The sequence below is a fragment of the Protopterus annectens genome, chromosome 8.part0 (assembly GCF_019279795.1).
Source record: "Protopterus annectens isolate FY-2018-M chromosome 8.part0, PAN1.0, whole genome shotgun sequence".
NCBI classification, from domain to species: Eukaryota; Metazoa; Chordata; order Ceratodontiformes; family Protopteridae; genus Protopterus; species Protopterus annectens.
In genome coordinates, this window is record NC_056741.1 from 565105659 (window position 1) to 565131516 (window position 25858).

At 45.8% G+C, this 25858-nt stretch overlaps 1 protein-coding gene across 2 annotated transcripts in view; it reads left to right on the forward strand.

Annotated features, from left to right (window-relative positions):
* SUCLG1 (succinate-CoA ligase GDP/ADP-forming subunit alpha) overlaps positions 1-25858 on the forward strand; it is an 833973-nt gene that overhangs the window by 711536 nt on the left and 96579 nt on the right. For both annotated transcript variants that reach the window (XM_044080064.1, XM_044080063.1), the window contains one exon: positions 9441-9629. In XM_044080064.1, coding sequence (XP_043935999.1) covers positions 9441-9629 — 189 coding nt within the window. The remainder of the gene's footprint in view (positions 1-9440; positions 9630-25858) is intronic.

Sequence of the window (25858 nt, forward strand, 5' to 3'; positions counted from 1 at the left end):
CTCCAGTTTTTGTAGATGTCTTGTGAGGTACATAACCAAAAGGGGAGTTGTACTCTATTGTGGGTCTAATGAGTGACGATTAGAGGGGAACAATGACCTCTTTTTTTTTCCTGGTTGAGAAACCTTTTGTGATGAGGTGTGCCACGTAGAAGGATTTCCTGACTACTGTGGCGATATAATTATCAAAGGAGAGACTACTGTCCACCTGTGTCCCAAGGTCTCTTATCACACTTTCGATGTTAAGTAGACTTAACACCTATGTGGTAGCTCATGGGTACAGAGTTTTTACCAACGGGGATGACAATGCACTTTTTGGCATTGAGCTTGAGGCCATGGCTTTGACACCAAGCATCTGTCTCCGTGAGGCCCTTTTGTAGGATGTCCACATCGTTAGGAGTTTTGATTATGGCTCCTAGTTTGGAGTCATCTGTGAACTTCCTTAGCCAAAGACCTTCTGTGTTTGCATGTACTTCAGAAAAGTAGATACCAAACAGGAGAGGACCCAGGACAGAACCCTTTGGTACTCCACTTGTCACTGGTCTGAAGTCAAATTTGGAGTCTGCTACTTTCACAGTGTGGGTTCTGTCAGTGAGCTAGTTGGCAACCCATTCAGTGACATAAGGATTTATACCTAGTTTAGTGAGTTTATCTATAATTCCAGAGTGGGGGATGGTGTCAAAAGCCTTGGCGAGATCCAGATAGGCTGTGTGAACCACCTTACCCTCTTTATACGGCTTTGGTGACTGCTTCAAAAAAGTCTATCAGGTTTAGGAGACATAATCTACCTTTTATAAGCCCGAACTGGGTGGAGTCCAGAGTTTGGAGATTACCAATGTCTTTGTGTACAAGATCCATGATGATACATTCCATGGCCTTGCAGACCAGGCTCGTTAGGCTAATGGGGTGGTAGTTGCCGGGGTCCGTGGTGGCTCCCCCCTTTTTGGAGTGGGATAACCATCGATGTGTGCCATTCAGTGGGTACAAAGCCTGAGGTGAGGCTATTACTGAACATGGTGCTTAGGTTGGGGGCCAGTTCATTCTGGAGTTCGTGTAGAACGCAGCCTGGAATGTTATCAGGTCCCATGGATGCTGTATTCTTTGCTTTGGAGAGTGTGTTTTTTACCTTTGCAGCCGTGATTACAGGAACTTTGCATTCTTCTGGTATAGAGATGGACCCTTCAGTGGGTGAGAGGGGGAGTAAAGTTAACACTGAACCTATCTGCCAGGATGTTGGCAATATCGGTTGGTTCTGTATATTTAATACCATTGTGCTGTAACTCAGAGCAGGTCTGAGTGTTGCCATTGAGATTCTTGACATAGCTATAGAATACTTTGTGGTTGTCTTTAGAATCAGTGGCAATTTTGTTTCCATAACTAGCTTTGGAGGATTTTATAAGGGATCTCAGCTTCTTACTGAGGCTGACCAGGGAGTTCCTCCAATCATGGAATTTTACTCTCTTTGGCAACCGTTTCTTTCTTATGTTGTAGAGTTTGTTTATGGCAGGGGACCACCAGATTGGCTTCCTTTTTTTGGAGGGATAGCATCTTGGTTCTGTTAGGGATAGCACGATCCGTGCACTTGTGTAAGTGCTTATAAAGTACATTTGTGTAGGATTCAGCAGTCGTACCTCTGTTGTTCGTCTGCATGGGTGTCGTGAAGTTTGCCACTTCCGTCTTAAGAAGCGTGAAGTTGGCTTTGGAGAATTTTTTTACGGTGGTTTCCCTAATGGGGGTGGGGGCAGGATGTGGATGTCTAGGGTGATTAGCTTTTGGTCGGATCTGACCAACGAGGAATTGACCTCTGGTGTGGAACACTGGATGTTCATCGTGCATACAGCTGCAGTCATAACAGATGGGTTCTCCTGCCGTCAGGCGGGTCCTCGGTCGGCCGAATTCCAAAGTCTAGGTCCGGCGTCGGTTGTTGTTGCTTCTTCCCTGACGTCAGTGCGACAGGGTTATAAAGGAACCAGCCGATACCATTTTCTTCAGTCTTTCTTGCTGCGCGGTGCCCGAAGCAGAAGCAGTTCGCAAGTGCCGGTCGGCCAGCTCCTGAAATTACGAAAATTTTGAAACTGAAGTCTTCTTGAAAGCTAAGTGCCCCGTTGGGGAAACTTTTCTTGCCTCAGACCGATGTCAGACAAAGTTAATAATTGTATTTCTTATGGGAAGCAAATACCGCATAAGGATTTCCATTCCCTCTGTATACCTTGTTTAGGCCCAGACCACGACGTCTCGGTCTGTCGCTTTTGTGCTACATTTAACAAACGCACCATTAAGCGTCGGGTGGAGTTCGCCCAGCATTATTTTGGAAAAGCATTTAACTATATTATGTCGTCGGATACTCCCAACTCCAGTTTTGTCTAAAAAACGCAAGGATAAGGACCGACACACGAGGTCCGCGGCCTCTACCGACACCACGCCAAAGCCGGCTACACGTGGTCCGGTTCTCAGCGAGGCGCCTACGCAGCCCCTGACTACCGACGACGCTACGCTCCTCGGCCCACACCCCGACTACAGATACCGAAGCCACTCTTGGCGTTGAACCTCAAAATGTGGACAGGTCTACCTCCACTCAAGGTGTCTTCAGACCTTCTTCTTCTTCGTTCTCCATCAAGGCTTTCACTAAGTCTAAAGCAGCCATGCAATCTAAGAGACAAGCTACACAGGGCCCATCTCCAGGCCTCATGCCTAAAAAGCAGATTCTTAAAATGGCTGAGGATTTAATTACTCTTATCAGGGGTACTCAACCCCCACCGGACAAAAGGCCCAGAGTGGAGGAAGAATCCCCCTCCTCTGATCAGGGCTCCATTATTTCAGAGCACTCTGATGATCAGGAACATTCTTACTCCCCTTTTGAAGACTCTGATGTGGAGGAGTCCATTCCTTCTGTATCCCCCCCAGAGGATTACTCATTTGGGGAAACTCTACATACTTTAAGGGAACACTTCCACTGGGAAGGCCAAGATTATTCTGATTCCAAGAAAAGGCTTAGGGAATTTCTCTTACTACCTCAGCACAGGCCTCTGGCTATACCTCCTGTCTTGGACATCCTAGATGATGTTTACTCGGAGGCCTGCCTTAACCCGGACTCTCTGCCTCCAGCCCCAGTTAAGCCTGAGAGGTACTACAGGGTTCCTGACTCATACCAATTTCTTTATAAAAGCGATGCTGCTGACCCAGAAACCATCTCACAGGGTCCCAAGGGAATTAAGGCCTCCACTGCTAAAAATCCATTACCTTCTGAGAGAGATTCCAGATCCTTAGAAAGGTGGGGAAAAAAGGTATATACCTCGGCTACCTTAACCACGAGGGCCATAAACTTGTCAGTTCCATATGCTAAAATACCAACAGTTTTTGTTATCACAATTGAAAAGTAAAATGTCACAACCTGAACAACCAGACTTGAAGGAGTTGCAGGATTTGATGCATAGTGCAGAACAAGTGGGTAGGCATACCTTAAAATGTGGTTTTGATGCTCTAGAGGCCTCATGTAGAGCTGCTGTTACAGGGTCAGTCATATGTAGACATGCCTGGCTCAAGGAACAAACCTTGCCTGATCATGTCAAAGCTAAATTACTAGATGCCCCTCTTCAAAAGGATGTATTATTTGGTGCTAATGCTGAGGAGGTGTTAAGGAAAATGGAAGAAAAGGCTAAATCAATGCAAACTGTGAAAGATTTTCTACAGGTACAACCCCCACGTTTCAGTAGAAATTGGCCTTCAAAAAATTGGTCCTTACCAGCCACGGACAGACCCCGAGGCAGATACAGGCGCCCGAGGGGAAGAGGACAATCCCAAGGATCCTTTAGAGGTAGACAATGGCAAGCTCCTACACAAAGAGGTGGTGAGGATAACTCGCAACCATTCAGAAAGCAAGCCCAATGACTTTCCCCTTTGCATGCCAAGCAAGACTCAAATGGCAGCCCCCTTAGGAGGAAAGCTGGCATTATTTTCAAAGAATTTGCATATTGTCACAAAAGACAAATGGATCCTGGACATTATACACAGAGGCTACAGATTCCATTTTCACACCCTTCCAAAAATGAGAGGCATGCCAAACCTGCCACACAATCAAAGGGCAGAGGCACAAAGGCAAATTACAGAGCTCAATAGACATGAAAGCTATTCAAGAGGTACCTACGCATGAACAAGGTCAAGGTTTTTATTAAAGGCTATTCCTGGTACCAAGGAAGGGAAAAGATTGGAGACCTATTTTGGACCTGTCCATCCTAAACACATTTCTACTCGTACCAAAAGTCAAGATGCTCACTCTACAGCAACTTCTTCCCATGCTGGGCAAGGAGTCTTGGCTGGTAACATTGGACCTCAAGGAGGCATACCTGCATGTCCCAGTCAGACAAAATTCCAGAAGATACCTCAGATTTCTTGCAGGTTCAATCCATTATCAATTCTCTGCATTGCCCTTTGGCTTATCTACTGCGCGTAGAGTATTCACAAAATGCCTGGCATCAGTAATTGCCAGAGGATACTCTATCTGCTGACTTCAAGGGATACAAATATACCCTTATTTGGATGACTGCCTGATCCAAGCGGACAGCAAGCACATTCTTCTGAAACATCTGGCTTATGTAATAATGTTGTTGAGCTTTCTGGGATACACAGTCAACAAAAAGAAATCAAGGCTAATACCCTCTCGGAAGATAATTTTCCTGGGAGCCAACTTGGACACAAACACCCAGATGGCCTACCTCACGCCAGAGAAGCAGGCGCAACTAACTCAATACTTCAGAGCACTAGCAAATTGCACCAGGCTGACTGCAGGGAAAATCCTGCGGGCTCTGGGATTCATGGCATCTTGCATCTTACTAATCCCATGTGCAAAGCTGCATATGAGGAAATTTCAATGGTACCTGAAAAACATATGGTCTCAACACAGCCACAGTTTGGAAACAATAATACCACTAATTCCATGTCTGCAAAAGGAATTTCTGTGGTGGGCTCAAGCATGCCAAGCAAACACAGGTCTTCCATTCAGCAAGCCTCAAGCAAATCAAGTCATCACAACAGACGCCTCGGACTATGCCTGGGGGGCGCACATGACAGATCGGTGCATTCAGGGCAAATGGTCCCAAAAAGAAAAGCACCTTCACATCAATCAAAAGGAAATGCTAGCAGTAATAAATGCTATTATAGCTTTCAAGGACCTTCTGCAACCAGGCCAACTATTGATAAGAACAGACAACACCACAGTTATGTGGTATATAAACAAACAGGGAGGAACACATTCATACCCCCTATGCAGACTGGCCATGTCACTTTGGAACATAGCCATGGACTTACAAATCGAACTACAAGCACAGTACTTGCCAGGCAAGGAAAGCACGCTGGCAGACAACCTAAGCAGAAATATGACAGATCCACACGAATGGAAGTTGCATCCAAAAGTTTTTACAGAAATAATCCAAGCATGGGGAAGGCCAGACATAGATCTCTTTGCCTCCCACAAAAATCACCAATTGACAAAATTCTGCTCAAGGATTTTCCATCCAAAGGCCTGGAGAGTGGACGCTCTCTCTTTCAGTTGGACATCAATGACAGTTTATGCCTTCCCACCTCTTCCTCTGCTGCCCAAAGTTCTATTGAAAACCAGAGCAGACAGACCAAAGATGATCCTCATTGCTCCGGATTGGCCAAGACAACACTGGTACACACTCCTAAGGAGTCTGACGCATTCACCACCATGGACCCTGCCTCTAATGCCTCTTCTCCTGACTCAGCACAGCTTCAAAACTCTTCACAGCCAGCTAAAAACACTCAATCTAGCCGCATGGAAGATTCCTTAGCATCACAACAGACCCTACTCTCCAAGGAGGTGCAGGATGTCATTTTGGAGGCCAGAAGGCCGTTAACTAGAAAGGCTTACTCTGCAAAATGGAAACTGTTTTGTGTCTGGAATGAGAAAAGGGGCCAGGATCCTGAGAAACTGAATTTACCTCAAATACTACAGTACTTAGCTGAGCTGCTAAGCAATGGACTTTCATTCTCCTCCATCAAAATCCATGCCTCAACAATTTCTGCAGAATACAACACTGATCCACCCTTAGTCTCACACCCTCTCTTAAGGCAGTTCCTCAGAGGGGCTAAGAATCTAAGACCACCAAGAAAACAACCAATACCTGCTTGGGATCTCAATTTCATTCTGGAAAAACTGACCTTGCCTCCCTTTGAACCATCTGCCTCATCAGATTTGCAATATTTGTCCTGGAAAACAGCTTTCCTTCTGGCAATTACCTCAGCTCGTAGAGTTTCAGAACTACAAGCTCTCATGGCTGTGCAGCCTTTCATCATCTTCCATCAGGACAAAGTTTCCTTACGAACCAACCCATCCTTTATGCCTAAAGTGGTATCCAGGGTAGCTTTGAATCAGGCCATACATTTACCTACCTAATCCTCAAAACAAAGGGGAAAGGCTACTACAATCCTTGGATATCCACAGACAACTTCGTTATTATCTGGACAGAACAAAGCCTTTCAGAAAATCAGAACAGCTCTTTGTGTCCTATGCTGTAGGAGCTCAAGGAAAGCCAATTTCGAAACAGACAGTCTCAAAATGGATAGCCCACTGCATACGCTTTTGCTATTCTTTTCATGGCAAAACTGTACCTACAGGCATCAGATCTCACTCCACAAGGGCCACAGCTACCTCTGCAGCCTTCTTCAGAGGAGTTCCTACCAAAGATATTTTGGAAGCAGCCACTTGGAGTTCTGTACATACCTTCTCCAAACACTACCACCTACCATTATACTCCAAAACTAGAGCAGGCTTTGCCACTGCAGTCTTGCAGGGCATCCTGGCTCCTCCGAGTTCCACCTAGTGCCTACCACCCCTTTCTTAGCTTTGGGATTCTACCCATCTGTTATGACTGCAGCTGTATGCACGATGAACATAGTACAGTTTTGTACCTACCATAAATGTAGATGTTCGAGTGCTAATACAGCTGCAGTCCAGGTTTCCCTCCCTCCTTCCCCTCTTGGGACAGGCCTATAGGCTAACACATCCTCATACAACCTATTTAGGGTATTCGTTTATGGTGTATTTGCTTGCAACTACTGTTTTTTGATTATACTGCATTGCGTTATTACATAAATTTATATATTGCCTTCCTTCTGGGGGAACCTGACATCTGGGGCAAGAAAAACTGAAGAAAATGGCATCGGCTGGTTCCTTTATACCCCTGTCGCACTGACGTCAGGGAAGAAGCGGCAACAACCGATGCCGGACCTAGACTTTAGAATTCGGCCGACCGAGGACCCGCCTGACGGCAGGAGAACCCATCTGTTATGACTGCAGCTGTATTAGCACTCGAACATCTACATTTATGGTAGGTACAAAACTGTACTTTGCCCATGTTGGTAATGACCAGGTCTAGGATATTGCTGTCCCTGGTGGGAGTGTGGATAAGTTGATCCAAGGCATTGGAATTTATGAATTCCAGAAAACGTTGAGCAAAAGAGTTGGTACATGAATAGCTTTCCCAGTTAATGGTGGGGTAGTTGAAATCGCCCATTATTAGGGTGTTGGGTTGTACCCTAATATTTTCCGGTGTATCAAGAAATGAGGAGTGGGAATCCAGGGGCATAGTGGGGGATCTGTAGCAAGTTACAATTTGGATTGCGGTCTTGCCCAGAGTTAGTTGCACTTGGATAATCTCGGATGCATTATGCTGAGCAACTAGCCTGGAGGTGTGGATATCCTTAATGAATATGGACACGCCTCCACCTTTAGTGTTTTGGTCCAGGTTAGATGGCCGAAAGGTGTGGTATAAATTATAGCCTGGTAATGCAGGGGTGCTCTTTGGAGCCTTGAACCAGGTCTTTGTCACTGCACAGATGTCGATGTTCTCCATTTTAAGGAGTGCTTCGAGTAAATGCATTTTGAGGTTTAGATTTCTACCACTGAGTAGCATTACCCTCAGATTTTGCTTGCTTGTACCTGTTAAGCTGGTGAATTTGCCATTTGAACCTTGCCTGAAAAAGGCACTATAGAGGTGGCAAGAGCCTTAGCCAGTATCTGGAATCCCAAGGGCGACAGGTGCAGGCCATCTCTGGCAAAGCATCGTGGTCTGTCAATCATGTCATCCCAGGCAGACAGATACTGGATCCCCTTAGAATGACACCAGAACCTTAGAAGTTATGTCTTACCATAACGTTCCATCTGTGTTGCCGATCTTTACTAATCCTTGACATTCCACCCTCCTTCCCCCTGCCTTAGATCTCTTGGTGGGTCAGATCTCTCCAAAGGCTGGTTTACTGATAAAGACAGAGATATAGCTTTTGATCCTTTATTTCTTGTCTGTCACTAGTGTTTGCAAACTCGATCTGAGGTAGTCTGTGAGGAGCATTATGGGTAGAGCTTTGCTCGAGAGTTTTTGGAAGGTGTGAGCTGGAATAATGGATGAGTTAGTTCCAAAGCTCAGAACCGAGCCCACAATCAAGGATTAGTGAAGATAGACAACACAGATGGAACATTATGGTGAGACATTTAACAGATATGAAAGCTGTGTGCTTACTGTAACGCTGGAGCTGTAAGTGTAGTTCACACCTTGGTAATGACCCCACCTTAGCTGAAAAGGTTGCATGTCTATCTATTTTCTTTAGCATGACTAACCTCTGATCTGAAGTAGTTGTGGCACAGTGCATTATGGGATATGAGGGAATTTAGTCGCCTGATAAAAGTTTGCATTGCAAAGTGAGATTAATGCCTGCAACCTTAATTCTATGATTTACCAAAGATGGGACCCACTCTTATGAATGTAGTATCATGTTAAGCACATAACTTTTGTTTATCTGTAGCTCCTTTTGAACATAAATTTTGCTTGCAGAATGAAGATTTGCTACAGCCTCAGCATTTTAACTCATTAATTTAAAAAGGTGCACCTTTTTTTGAAAGTTGTTCATACTATTTGCAGGTAAGCTAGTGTTTTCTGTCTGAAAACGTTTTCTGAGAGTGAACAGGCCATTCTGTCAGAGGCCTTCTCAGATGTGTACCTACAACTATCTTAGAGCTGCTGATAATTAAGAGGTACAGGAAACAATCCCACACATCAAAACATTGAAGAGTATGAGAAAACATTTGGTCTCCTAAGATGCTGCATCCTTCATGTTACAGTGATTTTAAAGAATCTCGCTTCAGTAAGCATCGTTAATTCATACATGATATATTAATGTGAATGTTTACAAGATTTACATGAGGATAGATAAGATGATCTTGTAGAACAGTGAGCTGGTTGGATAGTAATGGTTTATCTGATGTTAAGGTAGTATTGTTTTTCAAGAGATGTATTTGATTATTATTACTTTTTTTACTCTTTTAGTGTTGTGTATTTCTTACCATTTATAATGTCTCGTAATTGCAGTTTCATGTTGAACTTTATAGATATCCTGTAATTTGGGGGTGGGTGTTCTCTTTCTCTTTTCAGGGTCCTGATGCCAAGCCAGTAGTGTCCTTTATTGCAGGATTGACTGCTCCCCCGGGCAGAAGAATGGGACATGCTGGTGCAATTATTGCTGGAGGCAAAGGTGGTGCCAAAGAAAAGATTGCTGCCCTTCGACAAGCTGGTGTGGTCATCAGCATGTCTCCTGCTCAGCTGGGTAGCACCATGCACAAGGTGAGTAATAATTTTAACTTTAAATGTGTGCATATTTTCTTTGCCTGTTTGCCCTTTTACTGTTCTCTGAAAAGTTGTACTAGTGGGGCTTAACATTAAATACATTTTAGTTGGCATATGGGTTAGCTAAAACTAGCAAGCTATTGCTGAAGTTCTGCCCATCTAGAAATGAGACATAACTTGATGAATAGTTTAACACTTAAAGCTGCACAGCGTTCTAAATGTCCAGATGGCCACCAGATAGTGAAACAAGACCTGCACTGGCATTATGTGTACTACTTAGGAGAGGAGCATGGTGTGGAGTACTGCCCGTAAGTGCCAATGATTCAACCCTTCTACACAGACATCAGATGAAGCATAAAGAAAACTGAGGCAAATGGAGTGACTGCACCAAATGCAGGCTGTGTGGGTCGCATTCAGCAGGTTAGAAGAAGTGCCAATCTGTCCCAGAAAGTATAAGATATTATTGCTAATCATTTAAGCAGCTGCAGTCAAATAACATGACAATCAAACGTGACAGAACTCACAAGGATCTATTATGTATGTGCAGTAATTGAGACAAAGGATGTAGAAGAATTAAAATCGTATCGAAGTGTCCTAGAAGAGTGGTCAGCGAGAATGGGTGTACAATTTAATATCATAAAAAGTAAGGTAGTGCTATTTGAAGCTATAGGTGATACAGAGATTAGGGTAGGAACTAGGTTGGAAATAAGGATCTGGGTGCTATAATAAGTAAAGGTGCTACAATTAAGCAATGTATCAGAGACATTAAAGAACAGAGCATGGAAATAAACTGATCCTAATGTTCAAGACTTAGATAAAGAGATCCTAAAATTCTTAAAACACTGTTTATATCCACAGCAAGACAGATATTGGAATGTAACTTAAGATGTTCATCATTCTCACCGCTGCAGTAACCTTTTGGCTGCAGGGATCCTGTCCAGGATACAGCAACCTGGCAGCTTCACAAAGCTGTGGTTCCCTCCCACACTTCCATTTTGATTACTGATTGGACAGTTCAGAGGAGGGAAATTTGAGGATTTTTTTTTTTTTTTTACTCTGACTGCTGTACTTTCTTGCTGCCTCAAGAAGAATCGTCTCTGAGGTTCTACAGGAGCAGCACTTGGCCTTGAATCTTCATTTCTGGCAAATAATTTTTCACATCCACACAGAAACTGTTACTTTTTCGGAAAAAAAATATATTTCTTCTATTTTGTGAAGAAAAGGAGCATTTCCCATTTAAGAAACCAGGTATTTTTTTTTATAATATCAGAAGTTTCCTGCCAGGGACTTCTGTTTTTAGCTAATGGGTTATTTTGTTGTTTATAGTTTCATAGTTTCGTAGTATAGTACTAGGCTATCTGCCCTAGGGCATTTATAAGCCTAGCCAAAGTGTATGTGGCTTTCGCCATCCCATGTAATGATACAAAAGTGTACAATTTAAATTAAATTTAGTTTACTGTGCCTCTATCTAGCAATGACACAGAGATGACCCCCGGGGTAAACCTACGATCACCTGTCCATTCGTCCAGATTTCTCTTGAATAGGGTCAGTGAGGGGCTCTGCCTAACATGGACAGGTATCCTGTTCCAGAGTGCGGGAAGCCTCTGGGTTATGAATCTGTCCCTCCAGCATGTCTTATTCATATTTGTGCTGAGGTTTAGATCTTTAGTTTTCATGGCTCTGATGGATTTGGATTTTTTGAGGTGGAGCATGTCCATTAATTCTGAATTGGGCATGGCCTTGTACGTAAGGCACAGATCACCTCTAAGCAGGCGGTATGCTATTGAGTAGAGCTGGAGCTTTTTCAGTCTGGCAGCATATGACATATGCTGGAGACCCTTGATCCTCTTGGTAAGGTACTTTTGGGGTCTCTCCAGCTGCTGCAGGTGCCAGGTAAGGTACATACCAAATGGGGCAATTGCACTCAATCATAGGCCTGATAAGGGAGGAATATAAGGGTACAATGACATCCTTTGATCTGGATGTGAATCCCTTCATGATAAGGTGGGCAAGGTAGAAGGTCTTTCTAACCACTTTGGCGACGTGGGTGTCAAATGAGAGGTCACTGTCAACTTGGGTCCCCAGGTCTCTGATTACTTTTTCCATACTTAATGGATTACCACCTTTGTGGTAATTTGTGGGTACTTTGTTTTTTCCAAAGGGGATGACTATACATTTTTTGGTGTTTAGTTTAAGGCCATGACTCTGGCACCAGTCGTCTGTTTCTGAGAGGCCCTTCTGGAGGATGCATGTGTCAGCTGGTGTGTCGACTATGGCGCCTAGTTTGCAGTCGTCTGCGAACTTTGTCAGCTACAACCCCCCCTATGTTTGCCTGCACATCTGAGAAATAAATGCCGAACAAGAGGGGTCCCAAGACAGAGCCCTGTGGGAATCCACTTGTGACTGGCTTAGAGTCTGACATAGCTTCAGCTATTCTGACTTTATGGGTTCTGTCCTTTAGCCAGTTTGCAACCCATCTTGTGACAAACGGGTTTACATTTAAGCTGTTGAGCTTGTCTATGATGCCTGAGTGGGGTATTGTGTCAAAGGCTTTTGCCAGATCCAGGTAGGCTGTATGAACTGCTTTGCCTTCATCGATGGCTCTAGTGACTGTTTCATAAAAGTCCACCAGGTTTAAAAGACAGGATCTGCCTTTTACAAAGCCGAACTGGGTAGGGTCAATTGTCTGTAGGTCCCCGATGTCTTTGTTTGAGTTCCATAATGATCCTTTCCATAGCTTTGCAGACCAGGCTGGTCAAGCTTATGGGGCGGTAGTTTCCATGGTCTGTAGAGGTGCCACCTTTGTGGAGTGGGACCACTGTAGCTGTACGCCAGTGTTCAGGGATGTATCCTGTAGCAAGGCTAAGATTAAACAGCGTTCTTATGTGCGGGTTTAGCTCCTCCAGGAGTTCACGTAGCACGCAACCCAGGACACCGTCAGGTCCCATGGATGCTGTATTTTTAGCTTTGCTGAGGGCAGCTCTCACCTGGACATCTGAGATTTCAGGGAGGTTGCATTCAGCTGAGATATTTATTTCGTCTTTTAGGAGAGGGAGGGAGAAATTTGCACTGAACCTGTCTGCCAGTATGTTGGCAATATCTGTGGGTTCAGTGTATTTTTGCCGTTATGAACTAACTCTGCATATCCGAGGGTTTCCACCAGGTTTCTAACATAACTGAAGAAGGCCTTGTGATTATCTTTAGTGTCCTTAGCGATTTTTCTCTCAAGTTGGCCTTTGATGATTTTATTAGCTTAACGTAGTTTTTGCTAGTGCTGATCAGGGATGCCTTCCCTTTATGGGATTTTGTTCTGTCTTGCAGTAGCTTCCTTCTCTTGTTATAAAGTTTGTTTATGGCTGGGGTCCACCAGATAGGATGCCTGCCTTTGGTGGAAAGGGTCTTGGTTTTATTTGGGATTGCATGATCCATGCATTCTTGGAGATACCCGTAGAAAGCATTTGTGAAGGATTCAGCAGTGTGGGATGTGGTTTCCACTGGCCCAGGGGGCTTGAAGGATACCATTTCAGTCCTAAGGAGTGTAAATTCGGCTTTTGAGAAGTTTATCACTGTGGTCTTTTGTGCTGGGGGTGGAGGTGGGATATGAATATCTAGGGTTATTAGTTTATGGTTTGATCTCACTAGTGAGGGGTATACTTCCGGTGTTGAGCATTTTGTCCCCATGTTTGTGATGATCAGGTTAAGTATATTATTTCCCCTTGTGGGGGAGGTGACTAGTTGTTCCATCGCATTTGAGTTGATGAATTCCAGGAACCTTTGGGCTAGGGTGTTGGGGCTTGAGTAATGCACCCAGTCTATGTTTGGGTAGTTGAAGTCTCCCAATATGATGGTATTTGGTGAGACATTCATATCCTCCAGTGTCTTCAGGAAGGCTGAATGGAGTTCCTGAGATTGCGAGGGTGGTCTGTAGCATGCTACAAGTTGTATAGCAGTTTTGCCTACGGTTAGTTGCAACTGGATGGTCTCCGATGCTTCGTGCGTTGCCACTAACGTGGAGGTGTGGGTGTCTTTAATGAATATGGACACTTTGTGGTTCGACCCAGGTTTTGGGGCCGAAATGCATGATACGAGGTATAACCTGGTAGGGCTGGGGTGCTCTCAGGAGCCTTGAACCAGGTTTCAGTTACTGCACAGACATCGATGCTCTCCATACTGAGGAGTGCATAGAGAGCCTGCATCTTGAGATTTAGACTTCTGGCATTGAGCAGCATTACCCTTAGTTTTTTTCCTTTATTGTTTTCTAAGGTGGTGGGTTTGTCTTTTGAGCCTTGCCTAAAAAAGGCACTATGGGGGTGGCAAGAGCCTTAGCCAATATCCGGAAGCCCAGTGGTGACAGGTGCAAGCTGTCCTTTGCGAAGCAACATTCCTTGTCCAGCATGTCATCCCAAGCAGACATTGGATCCCCCTAGAATGACACCAGTAATTGAGCCAATTATTAAAGCTGATCATCTTGTCTTTGTATTGTGGCATCATTCTTGGTGAGGGCAAGATGCTGCTCAGGGTCAGGGTCATACCGGCCTGGGCTGCATAATCAGAGAGCTCCTCTGTCTCTTTTCATGTAGTCCAAGGAGGTACGTCTCAGGTCATTCACGCCGGCAATAGCTTCCTTCTCTTGTTATAAAGTTTGTTTATGGCTGGGGTCCACCAGATAGGATGCCTGCCTTTGGTGGAAAGGGTCTTGGTTTTATTTGGGATTGCATGATCCATGCAAGTCATATTTGTACTTGCTTTGGAGTGACCCGAGTGCTTGTGTTATGTGGCAGATCCTAGCTCCCGACAGGCAGCTCACCGTTACCCTCTCTTTGTTCAGCCTGGTAAGCGGGACGTCAGTGTGTCTGACTATAGAGTCACCTATTACTGGTGTATCAGGCATGGTGTTTCGCCTTAAGGGCTGTGATAGTTTGGCACACTGACTTTGTGTACTATGTGTTGCATGTGCAGAGTTTTGAGGTGGTGTTTTCTTGGATGTCTGCTTTGGGAGCCTCTTGTTTCGGTAAGTTTTTTATTAGAGCCTCCAAGTATGTCTTTGTGTTATTATGTGTTTGGTTTGCAGTTGTGGTTGGTTTATGTGAGACTGGGGTTGTTGCATGTGTGGTTACCTTCTCCTCCTGCCTGGTCTTGCTAGTCCTGTGTTGAGAGAGTTCAGCCTCCAGTTTGGCTATATAGTTGCATCTCTCACATGTGTCTGTGTTTGTTGGGAGGAGGAGAGGGTTGTCTGTGTACATGAGACAATTGTAACATTGTCTCAGGATTCCCAGATTAACCAGCTGAACTGGAGAGGACGTCAGTAATATACCACTTGACATGCCAGAATAGTATAAGGGGGTGATGTGTAACTGGGTCAGAGAGAGGACTTTGAAGGTAAGTGGGTATTAGCACGGGTTGTAGGTGGATGTAGTGCTTACGTTAGTTTAAGGATGCTTCACTTAAAAGAAAGGTTTTAGGAGCAAGTGCTAGGCTTATGATAAAGCGAATAGACTGATTTTGTTGAAAGTAGAGCTTTCTTAAGGGAAAAATTGAAGTGCAGACTTGGCAGAGCCAGGAATACTTGAAGCCTGTTTAATCGGCGCTGCACTATGCGCACAATCGCGCAAAGCCGTGCAAACGCGGTATTTAAACAGGGAACTTCAAAAGAGCTGGAAATGGTCCAAAACGACCAATTACTACAAGCTCTTGTCCTGAGGTCACTCCTTCAGGGACAGATAGGCTGCTCAAGGCTTCCCACTCCCACTGGTGAGCAAAGAAACTTCCTTCTATCCAAGTAAGGCAATGGACAACATAGGAACTACACCACAGTCCAGAATACAGCAAAGCCTGTATACTGGTCTAAACTAGTCTAGAAAGGTGGGAAAACAAGGATATGTTTTTGTTTTTTTTTTGTTTTTTAGGTTAGAAAGTACACAGAAATGCAGGAAAAACAGTAATAAATCACTTGCACAGGCTAGCTCACTTTAGTTGGTAGACTCAACAGTTAAATTTAACAACAAACTTTCGACCAAATGTAACTTTAAGTGCAGATAATGTACAATGTAAAAAACAGGTAATAAAGCAGTTTAAACTTGTTCAAAGTAAGAAAAGGAAGGTCTCTCAGGTAAAAACAGCAAAAAAATACGTAGATCAGGAAAGTAGTCGCTTTTCTCAGTTCTCTGCTGCTAGCAACACTCTGCAGGACCACGAAGAGCTGTTTCTGAGTAGTATTTCAGGTAGAAGTCTACTGTTTATGTAACCTTTTAGTTCTTTTGTGATAATTGAAAGGTTGAAAAACGCTTTTTACAGACAGAAAACATTTTGAATGTATTGAGTGCTTGTCTTACACTTCTGTGACTTCTAAAATGTTTCCTTTGTTGTCATTGTGCATTACAGACAACTGTTTCTAACAGGGATTTTGCGTTTTCTTTTTTTTTTTTTTTTTGTTAATTTTCAGAAAAGAACTGAGTGTTAAGTGTTGATGAACACTTCTGTGATGGTTTACCTTCTGACTCTTTCCAGCACTGCTTACTGGCTTTCATTCTTCGTCTGCAGTGTGGATACTTCAGCCCTGCTGGCTGTTCTCCAGCTGTACCTAAAAGTTGTTTTGAATCTCTTTTACAGACACTTCTTAGCAAAAGGCTTTTTCTTAAATAGGAAACAGTGGATTTTTATCTGGAAACTTTTCTGAGCTAATCCAATCAGTGTCAGAGTTCTGGAAGAGAATATCTCAGGATTGTAGGATTCATAGCCTTTGTGATTCTCACAGTTCCACTTGCCAGGCTGTATATGAGAAAAGTTTGGTAGTCTGTACTAAACACTGCTCCGGTATATGCATCCTCTGGAATTAATCTCATGTTAACCAGCGGAAAAGATTTTCTAGTTGGAACCTTGCTTACTGCTAGGGCCCTATCTGATTATTATCTCTGGTTCTCAAACATTTGTGTGAGTTACTTTCATATGGCCTTGTATAATCCTTTGTCAAGTGGTATTTATCAGCCATTTCAGTATGTCTGCCCATGGATCCTCCTCTTCATTTCAGACTTTACTTAAGCTGTTCTGCATAGAGTTATTTTTCCTATTGATATGCAAGATCACTTGTTGTTCAGGTGACACAACTTTCCCAGCAAAAAGTAACATTCCTGATTATTTCTGTCCACTTCTGAGCCAGTTATTCTGGCTGTTTTTTAGACTAAATGGATTAGAAAACAGTCTGCCATATTAGGTATCTATCTCCCTCATTTCTTTCAGAATTTGAACGACGGGGAGAATAGATTCTGAATGCTATTCTCATGCTTTTGCAACTTTGGTATTATCGTGTTACTACAAAGCCCCTTAAGGAATTTATACAGTTTTCTCATAGTATGGGGACTGGAAAAGAACAGCCTGTGTCAATTTAGACAATTCCAGTATTTTGTTCCTTACTATAATTTTTCTTTTATTCTCTCCATGGTAGCATATTTATAGATAATATTAAGGCACATTTTCATACAACATTGTTTTCTTTAGTGGTATAATTGGAAAGTGGAGGACTCTAGATGCAGTCTTGTGGCAACTACATGGTCCTCTGTACGTAGTATTACAGAGCAGTACGTACTGGATTTGCTAGGACTATTCTCCAGTGGCTCCTGGACCATTATTTGTCCCCCTCCCGAGTTGGGTAAGCTGTAGTAATCAACCCAGATAATGAAAGGCTACTGTAGCAGTGAGAATGATGAAAACAGTACAGCTGTATAAGTCGCATGCACCAAAACAATAGCTGTTAGAATTCCTCACTGCTGCAGTAGCTGTACCCACATATCATCCCCTTCTGCTGTAGATAGTTCTTGGGATAACGAGTTATACGTTAACATTTTGGGGGGGGGTTCAGTAAGAGTAAGCTTTGTCTTCGTTTCGGCAAGAAAGTCTTTAAGTTGTTTACACACTGCTAATTTCTCTCCAAGGGGTGAGCCAGTCAGCAGTCAGAATGTAGGTGAGAGAGGGAGCCAGAGCTTTTTAAAGACTGACCATTTGTGTCCTGGGCAGGCTACACTTCAAATAGCCCAAGACTACTGCAAGCAGGCTGCTGTATTCTCTCAGTTCGTTTTGATGAAATGGATGTTCAGCCACTATGTTCTCTGGTGTTGGTAGGGAAGCAGGCCACTGAACCTACCTATTGTTAACCCTGAGCCTAATCTTTGTGGATTTTGTCCATGGTTATTGTGATATTCCGGTAAAATGCTTCATAGAGTTTTACTGCTCTGTTTTACAGTGCACTGCATCCCATATTATCTATTTGCTATGGGACCCAAGCCTGGTTGTTGAGATGATCTAATATGTTGTAGTATTGCTTTATGTTATACAGTGTTATTTCGGTGTGTATGTTATGTTGCAATGTATTGGATATCATCTGTATTTCTGCTGCATAGTGTACTGCTGTATTCACTGCCCTGTCTGACCGTGTTCTGTTTAGTTCCTGGTATCAGTTGTCTAGTCTATCTAAGCTTGTACTGTTTTGTGAATATATAATGTTAAGATGTTATGTGATCCTATCTCGCCTACATTCTGTACTGATGGGTTCGGAGCCGATCCTCGGCTCTGACTCTGCACGCTATGCTATAGAGCGAAGCCTCTCATTGGCTGAGCTATTCTATATCCCAGAATGCACCACCACTACCTCCCCAGATTTCGTTTGCCGCTTACAAGCTAGGACGTGGTCTCGAACTTGGCTGAGCTAAGTGCTTTTTTTCTGAAAGTTTTTCTGTCAGGAAATTCTTTAATCTTTACCCAAAAGCTGTTTTAACAGCTATCGTTGTGTATAAGTGTGTTTTTGAGTATTTTTTGTGGTAATTTTGTGTGATTGAACAGGGAAAGATTTCCGTTTAAGTTAGAGGGGCCTTCCCCTATTTCTTTAGTGAGTCTTCTTGTATTTTGGAGAGGTCAAGTACCTGTTTGAGTTAGAGGGTTCTTGGCCCTCCTTTTTGGTGTATTGTAGTTGTATTTGCTATTTTTTGGGGGCTTTCGCCTCTCGTTTAAAAAAAAAAAAAAAAAGAAAAGGTTTTTTATTGTTGTTAAAATCTTTTACTAAGTGATATACATTGTGTTTTTCTCTGATATACTGAGTTAGTCTACAGGCATTATGTCTAAGGAGCATAGACCCTCAGGATTTAAGAAGTGCACGAGATGCAACTATAAAATGTCCATCACCGATGATCACTCCTTATGCGTGTACTGTTTAGGCGCCAAACACCTTCAGGAGTCTTGCAGCGTGTGTCACGCTTTTTCCTCAAGGGTCCTCCAAGAGAGGAAGAATAAATTGATCTTAAAAGGGCTTATCAAACCCTCCTTCGAGGAGGCCTTATCTTCCTCTTCCTCTCCAGCTAAGAAAAAGAAAGCGTCGGCTCCGACTAGCCCGTCGGAACCGACCACTAAGAAATCTGGGCAGGCTTCTCCATCGGCTCCACGGACTTCGGAGCCGAGGGCGGAACGGTCTGCCTCAATGCCTCCAGTCTCGACTCCTCTGGTTTTGGAGCCGATGGCTGGGGCTTCGAGAGGCGGGTCACCTTCCTCGGCTCCACTGATTTTGGAGCCGATGAGGGTTGCCGGCTCAGACTCTTCCCCTTCGGCGCCGAAGCCCTCCTCGGCACCGAGGGAAATTGCTATGGAATCTCCCTCGGCACCGATACTGGTCAAGTCTATTCGGAGCCGGTCCCCCAGTCCTTCGGAGCCGATGGAGAAGTCGGTTCGGACCCGGTCGGTCTCCTCCCGATCTTCCAAGATGTCGGATTCGGACATCGACAGGGTGCTCCTAAGACTGTTTCAGTCTCCTGTATTCCAGAAATTAGTTTCGGCTCCAGCCCATTCGGCTTCGGAGCCGATGGCCCACCCTGTAGTTCTGGTTCCTCCTCCAACAGCCTCGGCACCGTTGGAGCCGGTGCTGGTGGAGCCGATGGAGGTTTTCGGGTCGGCTCCGACTCTTACTCCAACCCTGGCTCTCGAGTCGGAGTTCGGTACACGGACCTCTTCCGTCGGCCCCGGGGGGGACGCTTCGGGACCGATGTTTTCGGTTCCGAGCCTTCCTCTCGCGCCGCTGCGGGGGTACCGTCTACTGTTGTGTCCACGGGGGTTGGACCTTCCCAGGACTCTGGCGGTCCGGCCTTCAGGGACATGAGGAGTGCTTTGGCCAAATCTTCTTTGGCTACCTCCACGGTCTCACCAGCACCTTCCCTACACACGGAGACTGGGTCTTTGGTAGTCCCCCTGTCGCTAGACAGCGGAGCCCTGGGGCCTGAGGTCACCCCCAGTGGGGGTTCCCCCCCTCCTGGAGGTCCCTCTGAAGCTTCTTCGGAGGAACCCTCAAGGAAAAGACTGTGCAAGAGGAAGCACGTCGACTCCCCCGATGAGTCTCTTACTTCCGACACCGATCTTGATGATGCGGAGGGGTCCCCTAAGTCGTCCTCAGATGATGTCTCCTTTGCAGACATCTTGGAAGCCCTCAAACAACGAGGCGGCTGGCATTCCAAACCCCCTTCCGCTGAAGAGTTGGTGTTCCTCAAGGCCTTCGGGGCTCAGCCCTCCGCCTCCTGGGTGATTCGACGAGCTCCTAGATTTGATCTGTCGAAGGGCGTGGGAGCATCCAGACTCTGTGGAACCGGTGCCTGCTCGCCCAAATAAATTCTTATCAGCACCCCCAGAGAAGGAGTTTCTGACCAAAGGTGTGGCTGTAGATGCCCTGGTGGTGGCATCTGCTACCCAACAAGATGTAGCAGAGGCTTCGACGTCTGTCCATCCTCCTTATAAGGAGTCTAGGAGCATGGACCGGTACGGGAAGCGCACCCTCAGTTCAGCGGCCTTTACTTTAAGGTCCCTGAACTATTTGACGCACTTCACTAGATTTCAGAGGGATCTGATCAAGGAGCTTTCAGATACCCTCTTGGGTAACCTACCTGAGCAGCTGGCCCAGACGGTTGGCTCTCAGTTGGCTACTCTGTCATCAATATCAAACTCGTCCATGAGGCTCATTTCATATGCAGCCGAGGGGGCGAGTAGAGCGGCGGGTACGGGTGTTGCTCTACGGAGGCAAGCCTGGCTCCGCCTGTGTCATTTTGCGGAAGCCTTTAAGTCTTCCTTTGCCGACGCTCCCTTTGATGGGTCCTCTTTGTTTGGACCCAAGGTAAAGGACACATTGACCCGCTGTGAGCAAGAAGGTAAGACTTGGGGCACGGTTTTCCACTCCCTTTCGGCCTTACCCCAAGGCTAAAAGGAGGGAAGATGTGGTTCCGTAAATCACAGAAGTCTTATCCCTCGCAGCAGGACGATCCCCCTTCTAGAGGCAGAGGAGGGGGAAATTTTTCTGGAAGACACCGTCCCAGAGGCGGCAGAGGCCCCCGCAACACTGGAGACCGCGAGTCCTTTCGTGGCTCTTCAGCCTTCCACAATCCCTGAAGGATTGCCCGACTGTGCAGCTCCGGAGCCAGTCGGGGTCGCTTTGAGGCACCTAAAAGCCTGGGAGGGTATCACTCAGGACCGATGGGTGCTTCGAATCATCGCCAGAGGTTATGCCATCCCATTTTCACACCCCCCTCCGCCGTCCAGGAAAATCCCGGACCTGCCACCCAGTCAACGGGAAATCGCAGCCTTCGAAATCTCAAAGCTGCTTCAAAAAGGAGTCATCCAACCGGTCCCCGCAGACCAGATCGGATTAGGGACTTAAGATTCTTTTTGGTGCCAAAAAAGACCGGGGACTTGAGACCCATTTTGGATCTCAGCAATCTAAATCATTCAGTCAAGAAGTCCAAGTTCCGAATGGTCATCTTACAATCCATTCTCCCATTGCTGGAGAAAGGTGTTTGGATGTGCTCCATAGATCTCAAGGACGCCTATTATCACATCCTGATAGATCAGGCGTCCAGGAGACATTTGCGCTTCAGCCTAGGGGACAGTCATTTTCAGTTCTGCGCACTGCCCTTTGGTCTCACCACAACCCCCAGGGTGTTCACCAAATGTTTGGCGGTCGTGATTGCTCACCTGAGGAGTCTAGGATTCCAGGTGTTTCCGTATCTGGACGACTGGCTCCTGACTGCCACCTCCAGGCGTCTACTATTGCAGAACCTACAAGCCACCATATCACTAGGCACTTCCCTTGGAATCACCTTCAATTGGCCAAAGTCTGTGTTGCTGCCATCTCAGCGCATAAGGTTCATCGGAGTAGAGATAGACTCAAACCTAATGCGGATCTATCTTCCTACAGAAAGAATACAGACTATACAGGCTCAAGTCCGGGCCTTACTTCTCAAATCCAAAGCCCCAGCCAGGATGGTCCTGCAGTTATTAGGCTCCATGTCGGCCACTGTTCTCCTAGTCCCCTTAGCAAGATTGCATATGAGAATTCTCCAGTGGCTCCTATCGACCCAGTGGTCTTTTCAGGATCTCCCTCTCAGTCATCTCATACGGATCACAGAAACCTGCAAACGGGACCTCCGCTGGTGGCTGGTGTCCTCCAATCTGGATCAGGGACGACCCTTTGTTCCACCTCCTCCTACGGCCACATTGACCACGGACGCCTCCCAGACGGGGTGGGGGGGGGCATTACCTGGGCAGGTCAGTCCAAGGCAGTTGGCACCCCGACGAGAGTCTCCTCCACATCAACATTCTAGAAATGAGGGCGGTGCTTCTATCTTTACAAGCCCGCCACGATTACCTCCCTCAGGGCGTAATCGCCATTCAGTCCGACAACGTCAGTAGTCTGGTATCTGAACAAACAGGGAGGGACCAGATCCTACCCCCTTTGCAGAGAGGCCATGAGAGTTTGGGAATGGGCAGTGGCGACCAGACGTTCTCTGGTAGCGAATCATATCCCTGGGAAATCCAATGTGATAGCCGACAGACTAAGCAGAACTATTCTCTCTCCTCACGAGTGGTCTCTGAACGATGCAGTGGCAACTCAGATCTTCAGCAGATGGGGAACCCCTTGTTGCGACCTTTTCGCAACCCCTCTGAACGCGAAGTGCAGAAAATTCTTCTCTCACTCCAGCTCCGGGTGAGATTCCCAGGGACGCCCTAGCCCATCCTTGGCCCACCGGCTTGCTTTACGCCTTCCCTCCGGTTCCCCTCCTTCCCAGAGTGATCCAAAAGGCGACTCACTCGTGGAGCAAAATTTTTCTAGTTGCCCCTTACTGGCCTCGTCAGGTATGGTTTCCCTATCTTCGGAAGTATGCTCTGGACAGTCCATGGTTCCTGGATCAGATCCCGGACCTATTAATTCATCAGTCGGGACAACTCCACCAGTCCCTTCACTCTTTGAAGTTAACAGCTTGGCTCCTCCTCTTCCGACTATAGTCAGAAATCATACCTTAGACCCGAAGTCGACGATATTATCCTCGGCCCACAAGTCTGCCACTAGGAAATTGTATACTAGCAAATGGAAGAGATTTGCTGTTTGGGCTCAACTCCGGGGTCTAGATCCCATCACTGTCCCGGTATCAGAAGTTCTGAAATTTCTAACTTCCCTATTCAATCAAGGTTCTTCAGTCTCTACCATCAAGGTCCAATTGGCGGCTATTTCCAATTTTCATGAATCTATAAACCCACCTTTGATGAGCAACAGATTGTGTAAAACCTTCATAAAAGGTGCTTCGCTTTTACGACCTCCGATTTCTCATCCTGCTCCTTCTTGGGATCTCGATGTGGTATTACGTGCCTTAACCTCCTCCCCCTTCGAACCGGCAGCAACCTGTGATTTGAAATTTCTTTCTTGGAAAACTGCCTTTCTGGTCGCAATTACGTCAGCCAGAAGGGTTTCAGAGCTTCAAGCTCTATCTGTCAAACCACCGTACCTGGTTTTTCACAAAGATAGAGTATCCCTCAGGCTTAACCCATCCTTTGTCCCTAAAGTTTGTTCCAGTTTTTGCCTACAACAGTCATTAGAACTGCCAGTTTTCTTCCCAAAGTACTCAAACAAAGCAGAATACATCTTCCACACATTGGATGTTCACAGACAATTGCGATTTTATTTAGATAGGACCCAACAAACACGGAAAACAGATCAATTGTTTGTGTCCTTTGCGGACAATAAATTGGGCAAAGCCGTCACAAAGGTCACTATTGCCAAGTGGATCAGGGACTGTATTAGTCAGGCTTATTCCTATTCTAATAAAGAGCTTACAACCTCTGTCAAAGCTCACTCTACAAGGGCTATGGCTACTTCAGTAGCATTCCATTCTAAGCTTGCCATTAGAGACATTTGTGCTGCGGCTACGTGGTCTTCTCTGCACACCTTCATTTCCCACTACAAATTGGATGTGGCATCTCGGGGGCGAGCTTCATTTGGTTCCACAGTTCTCAGGAGTGTTTTCCAGTAAGCCACCCAGGAATCGGGTACTAGGGACGCTGTCCCATCAGTACAGAATGTAGGCGAGATAGGATCACATAACATCTTTTAGTTATGTACTTACCATAACTTTAGATGTTTGGGATCCATCTCGCCTACATTCCTAATAACCCACCCTCCTTCCCCCTGCCTTGGAGATCAGAAGAGACCGGACGGTCCGAGTACCATTGTTTCATCTTGAAACATCTGGCAATGTTATATAAACAGTTATGTGTGTGTGCATGAGTGTGGACAAACAAGATCTGGGGAAGTAGTGGTGGTGCATCCTGGGATATAGAATAGCTCAGCCAATGAGAGGCTTCGCTCTATAGCATAGCGTGCCGAGTCGGAGCCGAGGATCGGCTCCGAACCCATGAGTACAGAATGTAGGCGAGATGGATCCCAAACATCTAAAGTTATGGTAAGTACATAACTAAAAGTTGTCAATCTTGCTTTCATTCTTGCTGGATGGGATGTTCATCGTGCATACAGCTGCAGTCCTAACAGATAGGTTCTCCTGCCATCAGGCGGGTCCTCGGTCGTCCGAATTCCAAAGTCTAGGTCCGGCGTCGGTTGTCGTCGCTTCTTCCCTGACGTCAGTGCGACAGGGGTATAAAGGAACCAGCCGACGCCATTTTCTTCAGTCTTTCTTGCCGTGCGGTGCCCGAAGCAGAAGCAGTTCGCAAGTGCCGGTCGGCCAGCTCCTGAGATTTCGAAAATTTGGAAACTGAAGTCTTCTTAAAAGCTAAGCACTCGCTGGGGAACCTTTTCTTGCCTCAGACCGATGTCAGACAAAGTTAATAATTGTATTTCTTGTGGGAAGCAAATACCGCATAAGGATTTCCATTCCCTCTGTATACCTTGTTTAGGCCCAGACCACAAGGTCTCGGCCTGCCGCTTTTGTGCTACATTCAACAAACGCACTATTAAGCGTCGGGCGGAGTTCACCCAGCATTATTTTGGAAAAGCTTTCAACTATACCATGTCGTCGGATACTCCGACTCCGGTTTTGTCTAAAAAACGAAAAGACAAGGACTGACACGGTCCGCGGCCTCTACCGACACCACGCCAAAGCCGGCTACACGTGGTCCAGTTTTCAGTGAGGTGCCTACGCAGCCCCTGCCTACCGACGACCTGTCTTTGATGGTGTCTCCTGTACCCGAGGTCGCAGGCTCCTTGGCCCACACCCCGACTACAGATACAAAGTCACTGTCGGTGTTGAAACTCAGAATGTGGACAGGTCCACCTCCACTCAAGGTGTCTTCAGACCTTCCTCTTCTTTTTCTATCAAGGCTTTCACCAAGTCTAAAGCAACCATGCACTCTAAGAGACCAGCTGCACAGGGCCCATCTCCAGGCCCCATGCCTAAGAAACAGATGCTTAAAATGGCTGAGGATTTAATTACTCTTATCAGAGGTTCTCAGCCCCCTCCGGACAAAAGGCCGAGAGTGGAGGAAGATTCCCCCTCCTCTGATCAGGGCTCCATTATTTCAGAGCACACTGATGATCAGGAACATTCTTACTCCCCTTTTGAAGACTCTGATGCGGAGGAGTCCATCTCTTCTGTATCGCCCCCTGAGGATTACTCATTTGGGGAAACTTTGCATACGTTAAGGGAACACTTCCACTGGGAAGGCCAGGATTATTCTGATTCCAAGAAAAGGCTCAGGGAATTTCTCTTACTTCCTCAGCACAGGCCTTTGGTGATACCTCCTGTCTTGGACATCCTAGATGATGTTTACTCGGAGGCCTGCCTTAACCCGGACTCTCTACCTCCAGCTCCAGTTAAGCCTGACAGGTACTACAGGGTCCCTGACTCGCACCAATTCCTATACAAGAGCCATGCTGCTGACCCAGAAACCATCTCACAGGGCCCCAAGGGAGTTAAGGCCTC